At 52.6% G+C, this 11,433-nt stretch overlaps 2 protein-coding genes across 2 annotated transcripts; one reads left to right on the top strand and one right to left on the bottom strand.

The window, feature by feature from the left end:
• Positions 1 to 6,301: 6,301 nt before the first annotated feature.
• V2A60_004381 (uncharacterized protein) lies at positions 6,302 to 7,338 on the top strand (the record flags this gene model as incomplete). Its single annotated transcript, XM_083255701.1, has 2 exons — positions 6,302 to 6,806; positions 6,935 to 7,338. 2 exons carry the CDS (start codon positions 6,302 to 6,304, stop codon positions 7,336 to 7,338), a joined length of 909 nt encoding a protein of 302 aa, XP_083111827.1.
• A 1,402-nt stretch (positions 7,339 to 8,740) lies between these two features.
• V2A60_004380 (uncharacterized protein) lies at positions 8,741 to 9,558 on the bottom strand (the record flags this gene model as incomplete). The annotated part of the gene is made up of 2 exons (XM_083255700.1): positions 8,741 to 9,280; positions 9,355 to 9,558. 2 exons carry the CDS (start codon positions 9,556 to 9,558, stop codon positions 8,741 to 8,743), a joined length of 744 nt encoding a protein of 247 aa, XP_083111826.1.
• Positions 9,559 to 11,433: the final 1,875 nt, after the last annotated feature.

Raw genomic sequence — 11,433 nt, 5'->3', positions numbered from 1 at the left:
GATGGTGGTGGCGGCGGCGGCGGCGTGGGACGAGGCTTGGCAGATGGAGGAGGAGGAGGAGTGTCTGATGGTGGTGATGATGGCGGTGGTGGTTGCGCGACTCGGCACGTGGACGCGAGCGATGCCGGGCAGTCGTAGTTGCCGGCAAAGTAGCGACAGCAAGGGAATCTTTTCTTGGCGAGCTTCAGAGTCAAAAAGCTCTGAAAGTTATAACAGTAATCAAGGATGAGCAGCTATCCAAGGACTAATCAATCTCAGCTGCGGGGGAGAGCTACAGCTATGTATGGAACACGATTGGTGGTATTCTCTCTGGGGAGCGTTGCAGCGGGAAGCGGAGGGGGAGCCCGTGCCCGCCGTGACAGATTGAGCCGAGGCCGACGGAGCTGCTTTTTTTTACTGGGGGTTCGTCTCCGCATCGGGCGGGCCGCCCTGCTCCTCGCCAATATTATAAGTACCATGAAACTAAAATAATGGCGGCTGGTCGGCATGTTGACAGGACGAGCCAGGCTTTGCGAGGCTGGGCTAAAGTCTTTGTCAAATTGATGTCTTCCTGAGGATCGGGCCTATGATTGATTCAATGGCGTCGCTGTGAGATGGACCACGTACCACTGGGTCAAAAGTGTCTTTCAAGACCTGCATATTATCGAGTGTTCCATCACATGCAAATGGGCACCTCCTTGCAGCTAGGTACATATGATACAGTAACTAGCCACTACCCGTACTGTGTATCCGTACAGCCTCGTATGGATACGCCACCCCTGGCAACGATGGCCCGCGTCGGGATCCCAAAGTCCGCAAGTAGGTGTGCTTCTCTGTAAAATTGCTTCATGCGCTCTCGAGATGTTTATATGAAATCTTAATGAAACCATGCCTTTGGCATCTGAACACTCGGTAGCGCTCATACTGGCATGTTGGAGGCAGTAGTAGCACAGTGGCTTTGTACATACAGTGACTTACCGAGCATCACTAGAAACTTTATTTTAAGCTCCAACTGGACGTCAGTCTCAACAAACTCTCAAACGTCAACCTTGTACACGACTAGAATCAATCCCTATCCGAATCGGTGTTGCCGAGCGCGGCATGTCGAGACAGGGCTGGCTGCCGCAGCTACCGCCTCATCCTTGGCGACAGGCCGATCATCTCAACCTTCAGCGCCGCTGGGCTACTGGTAGTCTCAGGAGCAGCGACAGGGGGCTCTCAGCCCCGTCGCTGTCAGCTTTATAGCTACCACTGACTAGAAACGCCTTGTTGCTGCCTACCCTGTACACCGACTTTCGGTCCCGACAGCCATGAACAGAGGGCTCTGGAGTCTATATGAACTCACCATGCAGCCAATCAACTCTCCATGTTAAAACCCACCGGTAGGAAAAGTAGCATCTTCATAAAATGTTGGTGCAAGGAACCCCCAGCCTATCTTCTGGACCCTCTGATGCGGCTGGGCACCGCGTCGCGGTGCAGGCTCTGGGGTAGGTGCAACACTTCGAGTTTTGTGAGCATGTACGAGATACTCGTAGAATGAGACTAAAAATCAAGTCAAAATAAGATTTAATAATTGTTCTACGATTATTTGACCATAGACCAGCCTGTCACATCATGGCCGAAGAGTTCGTTTAAACTCGTCGGCGCTGCCCAACTCGATCTAGTATCAGGGTGGCGCTCGCCAGGCGCAAACCAATTACACATTTAAACTTGCTAAGAAGAAATCAGCCAGAAAACGTTTTGTCATGGACTCTTTCTAGTTCATTATGGGGTACTATTGCTGAGCTGCTATTCTATGCCTCCCGCTCACCTATATATACCAGACTGCTTCCTGTAGTGTCGACTCGACCGGATCATCATTTCAAAGTCCTACAACTCTTTAACAGCCTATCCACCATGAAAGTCGCCCTTGTTGCTCTCCTGAGCATCGCATCCCTCGTCGTATCCAATCCAGTCGTCATCTCTACTGTAAGCACTACCCGTCCTGTCTTCAGCTGGCCAATCACGGTAGCTAACAAGCCCTACGCAGGCCATGCAGGTTGAGGCCCGTGACTGTGTGTGCCCACCTCATGTTGCATGTGGCTGTGCCAACTAAGTTGATGGAAGAGAGTCTGTAGACTTGAGGACAACTTAATGAGTAACCCATCTATGCGCTGCCTTGTAGCATTCATTGTCTTGTATTTCGATGCATGTACGAGGCGCAGATAAGACAAGACGGATGCTCGTAAGAGTACTGTTCGCGATATATTAAACCTTTCAACTGATTGACCGAGGCCGCGGAGGTAGACCAGTCCTTTTATGTAAGAGTTAGGAATGCAATCTTTGCTGTCAATCATCTTGGCAAGCAAAGTGCCCGTATGAGCCACAGTACCGAGCCCATCATTTCAGATTGGATCGTTTGTGGCCCTTCCGTAGAGAAGCATGGAACTAAAAAAGGCCCATGTAGCTCACCGTATAAGTGAAATATCCAGAGAGAAAAGTCGCGTCGTGTTTCTCATATTTGAACTCTCTAGTAGAGACAACGCTAGATGCCGCTGTTGGGCGCACGGTTGCGAGAGCGGACAATATTGCTTTCTCATTCTAGACCTTCAAGAGCCCAAACAAGCAAATGAAACAATAGATGAGATCGGGTTCTACAGTGAGAGAAAGAAGACTTGTATTGGCAGACTCGGTGCATCTTCGCAATGCCCATACGATTCGCAAGCCTCTCGCAGGCCTACGAGGTTGAGGTTGAGCAAACGCGGCTGACTTGACCAGAACCAGCGAGATGGAGAACAAAGTCTCCAATAACGAGCACTGGAAGAAATACTGGCTTCAATCGCAGTCGAAGACGCCGCAGCCTGAGCCAGTTGAGGACCTGGTTTGGACAAACCACGAAGCCACACAGTTGATGGCACCTCGAGAAGAATTGTCATTGATTGTACTGTACAATCTCAGCGCTGTGGCGTAGCTATAGCTCCGACACGATATGCCAGTATAACAGTATTGCATGGAAAACTCCCGGGAAAAATTTCGTACTTTTACACGCGGATGCGCGGAGCAGTTGGCTTCGCAAGCCCGCGGCCGCGTGGATCGAAGGACTATCATCACTGCAACAATGCTCTGCCTGTTCTACAAAGTTGATAGGAGCATGGGCTTTACCTTTGGCAGCCTAGGTCGTTGCAGCTCGGAGAAAATTCGCGAGTTTTTGTTTCAAGCCTTTCTACTCGGCTTTTGACACGTAACCCAACATAGCTGGGGCTAAGAACTCTGACACTCTACACTGAAGGCCTACCGTTCAATTACGCCACTGGAAAAATGCGGCAATCATGTACTGCCCCCGACCAATACAAAATTGGCAAGCAATGGGATCGCATCTCATGAAGCCCTCATTGCTCAGCGTCCCTCTGCACTGGAATGCACCCTTCGGGACTGCCGCAGCTGAGACTGGCTCCCTCCCCATGTCGCACTGTGAAAAAATATTCACGGATAGGACGCAAGCGCGACCCTCGAAGAAAAACATGCTATTTTTAGTGTGCAGTGTCTACTTCTACATAGCTGAGCTCGCCTACGCAGTGTCTCAGATCGTGGCATGCCAGTCCGGTGTCGGCCAACGCCGAAACCATCACAACCCGCCCGACTAATCCGGACCTCTGTAAATGCGTATGGATAAATACCCGGCCTATTCTTTCGCGTTTGTGAGCATTGAAATAAAGAGCACAAATCGACATTGAGAATATCCGCCAAGGTCAGCAATTCTCTCGCCGCGCCTGTCCAGTACTCAACCACAACTCCTCAACATCGTCACGCAACGCAAAAAGCCACCATGTCTCTCATGATACGCATCCCTAGTCGGAACACCAATCATCGTGCAGCACAGCACTCGGCAACTGGCTATTCACCCTTGTCGGAATCGGAAAACTGGCCGTCTCAGCAGGAAGGGCAGATGCATGCGAAAAGCAGCCCTCGCTACCCATCATCAGCTTCGTCGTCGGCCTGTACACAAAGCGACGGACATTCACTGCGACAGCAACTCCATGCTCTGACTCGCCACCTACGGAGAAGGCGCCCCGACTCTTTGCCGGCACGTCGAAACTCCAGCTCTAGCCAGCTGCCAAAAAGCTCCAGCCTGGGCCGACTGTCGATAATGAGCAAATTCTCGAAACTTGCCAACACGCTCAATTGAAATTCAACACGGCGACAAGGACAGGGTCCCGATCGTCGCATCGTACTCGATGCGCCACGCTTCATATCGATGGCCCCCCCGACGATAACAAGATGTAAAAAAAATAATACCGACGTCACTGGCACATGCAGCGATAGCATCTCTGAGGTGTCTCCACACGGGAAAAAGAAGCGGTGGCAAATGAAAGTGTCGGCGCGGCGCCAAGGCGATTCAACAAAATCGTCGGCTACACTCTGCATCCATCGAACCTTTTTTCGAAGATTTTTTCTTCTCCCTCTGCTGAGAATGCACTAACATGTGCCCATTTCTACCCGCACGTGTTCCTGCAGATCGCAGAATCAGGACAAAGTGGCGCAACGCGAGCCTCTGTCACATGCTTGACTATTATCAGATGAGCGCTCTGCCAATGTAGTCAGTGGGATAAGCCACACCAATAATTCTCCATCTAGGCATTTTGTACCGATCCAAACTTTTTAGGTGCTTGGTACGTATTTATCGATGCAGTTAGAGTCTGTTCATAGACGCCGCATTGGGAAACCGGGCGTCAGAGTTGGCCAATGTCATGCAATGGCAAAATTTAAAAAAAAAGAGGTCTCTTTACAAACGGCTTATTAGCATCGCATCCTGGTGTCTGTAAGATTTATGATGTGCGCCATTTTCCAATTTGGTTTCGCAGGGATATCAGAGCTACGCAGCCAGGATAGTGGGCGTATCGGCTATATGATCCTGGACGAGTCAGAGCTACAATGCAACGTGCATGCGAAACAAATTCAAGAGCGACAAAATCCGACTCGGTCGCCGCCGGATTATCCAGGGACAAAGAGCACATGCTACCCAATAGGATCCTGTTCCTGTTCTCAACGGCCGTCCGTACGTTGAGTGTGGACCAGGGCCGTGCAACACTCGCTCTGTGGCGAGAGCGGCTTTACTGAGTATTAGATGGTAATGGCGCCACAATGCTTATTTTTAGCCGGCAGGGCCCTTCACACTGCAGCGGATTCCGCAGTTTTTACTCCGAAGCGCAATAGGATTTGATCAGGATTAGATAGCTAATATCAGCGTGAAACTACGGGACAGCGCGAGTAATGTATGCAACCAGCGTGTCAAACCTTCCGATATCGTTGCAAGTAGCTTCGTGTGTGCAGCTCCTATCAGAAAGGTTGATGAGGCACGGCGGCGGCTGGCCTCCTCCAGCAAGCTAATTACGCCATTCGTTCCGGTATCGTGGCTTGCAGGGCTTGTCTGATAAGCGGCAGCCGGGCGTTAACTCGAGATGCGATCCAGCGCGAACAACATTTACATGATAGTATCATTTCGAAACACTCCAGCTTGCTGATTTCTGATCTCGGTCGGGATATCCGAATGTTACGAAACAACAGCCGTTGGAGAGAGTTTGGATGGGCAAATTCTGTACCTGTGAGCACATGATACATTTCAGGACTTGACGGGAAACCTGTGACCCACCAACTTTCCCAGAAAGGCTGGGCACGGGCTGACCTCGAGCCCCGAAAAAGTAAAAGAGAGTTGAGGTTTGCCTGAAGTTTGCCCTATCGCGCTAGCCCTGAGTTGGTAGGGGGGGAAGGCCTATTGTGCTCTAATAAGTTCAGTACTGATAATGAAGCACGACTCTGGCATGTGATGGCCCCAGCCAGAGCTCCAGCAAACAGGGTCTGACTTTGTTGAGAGCAAGCAAGCAAAGCTCCATCCTGGGTCGGGCTAGTCATGGGCTCCCTGGGCCGTCTGGGTACCCGGCGGAGCGCGGCCCTGACCTCGTGCAACCCCCGGTACGCTTCAAAGCCTTGCTCGCCGCCATAAAAACAATGAACCGGGACGGGGACGGCGGGCTGACCACTGCTCCGAAGCACTTTTTGGCTGGCGGCGGTTCGAGTCGGGTGACTGAGCTGTTGTTGTCACATAATGTGATTTGAGATATATAGCCCTGTTCGGGCCCGCCCATCATGTCGAGGATGTCCTTGGATATTTGTCTTGTTTATATGTATACAACTACACAGAGATTCAACATAATCTACAAGTAACACCATACTTATACACACTCCCAAAGGCTACCCGTCTGCACATCGTTGCTACTAGTCCGCGCCACATCGGTACTATTACCACCACCACCCACCAACCAACCAACCCCCCCTTACAGCAGCCATGTCTATAAGCCGAACAGCACTGCTCGCCGTCGTCGTCGCACTGGCTCGGCTCGCCGGCGCGGTCGACCTCAACGATCCGCTGGATGGCTGTCCCGACGCCGTGCGCGCCATTGCCGAGAACAAGAACGTCTTCAACTCGACGGGCGAGACGTCCTTCAGGCTGCAGCCGGGCCAGCCCGACGACTGGTACCTCGCCCTGACGTTCCGGGACGAGCGCGAGCAAAACGCCCTCTACGGCAGCTCCCAGAACCGCCAGACGCTCGGCGTCATCGTCAGCGTCCCCGAGAGCCTCCCCGGGAGCGACGCCGGCAAGCAGACGAGCCTGTGCGTCTACCGCCTCGCGCAGCAGGACGCCGCCGCCAACAACGAGCAGGCCTCGTGCTCCGGCGTCGTCAGCGACGAGTGCATCAAGGCCCTGAACAGCGTCCCGGCCCCGAGCGACGGCTCCTCCTGCCCCGTGCCCGACATCTCGGGCGCCTGCGGCGACGCCAAGCTTGTCGGATGTAAGTAGCCCCCCAAGTCGGGCAAGCACAAGCCTGACCGTAGCAAAGCAAAGCAAAGCAAAGCAAAGCAAAGCAAAGCAAAGCAAAGCAGAGCAAAAAACAATGCTAACGAGACCGGCGAAAAATAGCAACCACCACCCCTCTCGTCTTTAACAACACGCTTTGCTCTACAAATGCCACCATCCCCGGCTCTGATGCGATCCCGGACGGCTACCAGAGCTACGTCACGTTTGCCTCTGGGCAGCTCAACAGGAGCGACGACAGCAGGTCGTCGTACACGGTCTACAACGAGCACATTGTGCGCCCCGCGCCCATCCTCATCACGGCCAAGTTTGGCGGCCTGGCCAACTCGACCACGGCCAGCAGCACCCAGTCCAAGCTCCTGTGCCTGTCCCCGAGCAAGGTCGTCAAGGGCAGCCGCACGGCGGTCGTCAACTCTGGCGGCGCCGCCGCAGCTGCAGCCAATCTCGGCGCCGCCAAGCCGGTGCTCCTCATGGCCGTCTTGTCCAGCGTGCTAGCACTGGCACTGTAACAAAAAAGCTCAACGTTGTGCTTGAGAGATTTCGGGACAAACAGGAGTTTGGGGGTTGTTTCATTAATGCCATGCTACGACTACGATACCATAAGACAGCCAGCATACATGTTTTTTGTTTTACTTTTTTTGTTAATACCAACACCCCAACGGAGCAGCCATGGCGGCCGCACGCTGTAGATTGCAACATAATAATGCCAGATTAATTTTGCGCAAAAAAGTTTTCAAGTGGAGTTTTTTTTTTTTTTTTTTTTCCAAATCCCGTGCCGGGACCGCCGATTATTGCACTTGCATTCAATGATTCAAGTCGACAGGAATAAATGTAAAATGCCAGTTGCTGGCGGCTAATTGCCTCGGTTATACTGGTACGCTCAGCACAAGGCCAGGGACGAAAGTGGGCTCGGAGAGAATCTTTGCGATTACACGACGGGCTTTAATATGGGCCTGGAGAGTCAGTATTGGCCAAACGAATAATTGAGCAGATCAGACGAAACGTCAACGAAGATAAGGAGGGAGAGATTTCACGGCATCGTTTGCATGTGATGCGAAAAAAAAAAAAAACTGGGCGACCACACAGCCCAGTAGTGACAATTTGCGCGTACGAGAGAAATCGTCCGGTACAATCGCAAGGAGATTTACTTTACAGATCGTTATGACCGGGTTTCCTGTGTTATTACTGAGGCTCCACAGCGACCCTACCTTTTCCCTGCGACCGGGCTGTCCGCTTGTTAGTTGGCAGGCCGTCTCCTGTTGAGTGATACCCGAGGCCACCACCACCACCACCACCACCACCACCGATGCGCGTTGGGCGGCGATGATGATGATGATGATGATGATGACAGCGGTCGCTTCAAAAAGTCCGTGCCGACGGATGCTCCGGCTAGAAGTTTTTTGCCCCGACATCATCTGGCCGGTGTCGCCAGCCCTGGTTGACCCCTCGTTGTCTCCACGGCGGCCGATTCGCCCAACACGGCGCAATCGCCCGTTTAGAGATTTCCGGATTGGATCGGCACAGGTACGAAGCGCAACGCAGTAGATAACCTATTAAGCAGCGACGTCGGGACGTAGGACAGTCAGTGTACTTACTTGGCTGAACAAGCAAGTAGGGCCAACATCCCTTTCACAGTGTGATGAAGCCCTGTGAGAGAATGGGCACTGGCAATGGCCAAAGCTACTGGCCGGTTTGACAAGTTCCCCGTACCCAGCACCGCAGAATGCCCCTCCTCCCCCCTCACGCTGAGCCCTGTCAATGTCTTGCAGGGGGGGGCATATGAGCGGAGCGTATCTGAGCTGTTGGCCGTTGACTTTCGTGGATACCTTGGGAGGTTTAGAGCTGTACCGACAACGCAACCAGAGGAGGCAACCAGAGATATTCTTGTCAATGTGCATGTATTTTTGTTAATTACTGCTTTTCTGGTATGTCCGGATTCACCACTCGCAACACCTGGTTCGACTCTGACGAGGTATCCTCTAAACTTCCTATACTGTTGCGGCACAGATTCTTGTTCTGTCCAAAGGCCTCCATCCGCGAGTCCTCTGACGCGCTTGTGTTATCTCTCCTGATGGTCGTGGTCCCCATCGGGCCAAAGTAACCCCCTTCGTCCTCTAGCACCACACCCCGCCTCCCATTGTTGTTATGAGCGCCATCATCGTCGTCGCTGTATCTCCTTCGCCGCCAAAGCATGAGCGCTGCCATGCCCAGAAACACACCGGCTGCGGACCCGCCGACAGCGATGCCCGCAATTGCGCCCTGCTTCAGGCCGCCGGAGCCGCCGTTTCCTTCCGGCGCTGCGAGGGGCGTGTTGCTGCTGGACGCGGCGACGGTTGATACCGCCGCCGTACCCGTCACCGTCACTGTCTGGAAAGTCACGGGTCCTCCCTCTACTTTTGACGGCGATGCTTGCACCGTCTTGATGATTGTTTGAGAGCCTTGACTGTTTGTCTATTATGTACCGTTAGTTGAAAGCTTTCAAGACCCGTGGCGTGCCCCCGCGATCGGGACGAAAAGCTGCATACCTGAGTGACTGTGACAATTTGTGGTGAAGGTGATGAAGGCTGCTCTGATGGGTTTGAGGAATAGGATGATTCAGAGCTGGATAATGATGATGATGGCGGTTGTTGTTCTTGTTGTTGTGATGAAGAGGCTGATGACGACGATGCAGCCGAGATTTTGCTCTTGTCCAGTAAAACGTAGGAATACTGGCCATCACCACCGCACATTTCCGACGGATAACCGGGACAGGGTTTGTTGCAACTGCCGCCATCTGTCGTCGAGCTCGGCGTGGCGTTACTGCACCAACACTTGTCATATTGAACAACGGCGTATGCAGACTGCCCCTTGCAGCTATTAACACACGCTGATCGAGTTTGGTAAATGCTGGAGTCTGTCATTCAGAGGCACGTTAGCCGATTTGAAATTCTATCCGCTGCCCACGAGGCAATTTCGGGAAGCACGCACTTGCTCCGGAAGAAGCTGTGTTGGTTGTCGAGCAAAGCATCGACTGTGCTGCCGCCTCCAGCGCCATCAGTGGCAGAAGCCACGTCAAGTACGCGGTGCAGACCATGACTGTTGATGGTTGCCGCAATTATCCGTGTTGTTGTTGTAATAGATATATGATGTCGCAACGTTGTCGATTGTACCGCAGGAACAATTCCGTACCCCCAAGAAGAAGAAGAGGCAAAACCCGAGAAATCCAAACAGCCGACGCGTGCTCGGGCGCAACCTCGAGATAAAGGGGAAAAACCTCTCACACACCAGACTCTAGTCTCGATTGCAACACATAGCTGAACCTGTCTGGGTGGGCGAACCAAGTGGGCAGGCTAGACCACATAGGTAGAGTATTAAGGTTTTGCGTCGAACGATCCGACGCTCCCCCCCCACGGACAGATAGAGCGAGCCTTGGAAGCGAGGGCAGGAGACTGAGCAACACTGATGGGAATGGATAAGAATAGTGTAGATCCACCGAGCGCGTCCACCGGTGGTTCGGGCAGCATCTTCGCCGAGCAAATAGCGCTGAGCGAGTGTCTTGTCTCAGGCTTCCCACACAGACACATGCCCGTTTGTGGCATGTAGCACTCTGTTGACAAGATTTATTGCCCAACACGGGAGTTTGTTTAGCTGTCCATGGTATAACCGTGTGCTGGCCCCTGCCGTTATTGTTTACAACTTCTCCAAGCCTGCGAAACATCCGTGAAGAAGGAAGCCTCTTCGTTCACGGAGCAGAAATCGCATTATATTCTGACAACTAACACCAGGATCCGCAGCGCGCTGATTGGCTCAACGGCCATCTCAGGGCAGACTTTATTAGTCTGTTCGAAGCAAAAGGGCAAGTGGCAAAAGCAGTTAACTTTTGCGTGTACCCGTCCAACAATGGGGCATTCTGTGCTTTCTGGGATTCCCCAGGTGGCTCTATGCATGATTTCGGAAAAAAAAGAGGCAAAGACTAGAGCAAGGCTGCAACCAGCATTCCGGCAGCCTTTGATGGTGGCTGGCGATGAGTTTATAGCAATAGCAACCAGCCCTCCTCTCTGGCCAGAATGCCGGCAAGACACTACTGAGTACGGAGTACAATCGGCAAATGGGGGGTGTCTTGCAATTTTCGACCAATCAAGCCAGAGGGGGCATGCGAGAAGCTGGCCGGAGCATAGTTTCCTGTAGATAGTGGTCTGTACTTGGCAGTTTAGCATGGCGTTGGACAATCAAGCCACGATCGCCGGATCAGGCTAAAAGTCAAGCACCGCCTGTTACGACATTGCATGGTCGCGCGGAAAGAGTTGAAGCTTTCCACTGGTGACATTGTTTTTGAAGACGGCGCTGGCGGAGGTCGATTCGAAATGGCACTTCTGTCTCGGCCGATAAACTGGCCGTGGGGGTTACTAGGGTAACTCGACTGGAATGTGCGACTCCCTCCTAGTCTTCAGGATCAGATGGATCATGTTTAATGCCGTGAATATGGTTTTTTTTCCTCAGAGATTGTTGTTTGTGATTATCTCCTTCATAGCTCTCCTGTCCATTACTTGAAATGCAACGTACTGACACGACCTGCCGAAAACATCGCAGAGATAACAAGGAAGTTGCTGTCTGGGCTGCGCCGT

The sequence above is a fragment of the Cordyceps javanica genome, chromosome 3 (genome assembly GCF_051103115.1).
Source record: "Cordyceps javanica chromosome 3, complete sequence".
Lineage (NCBI taxonomy): Eukaryota > Fungi > Ascomycota > Sordariomycetes > Hypocreales > Cordycipitaceae > Cordyceps > Cordyceps javanica.
The sequence above is the reverse complement of the archived record's forward strand: the minus strand, read 5'-3'. Positions and strand labels throughout refer to the sequence as shown.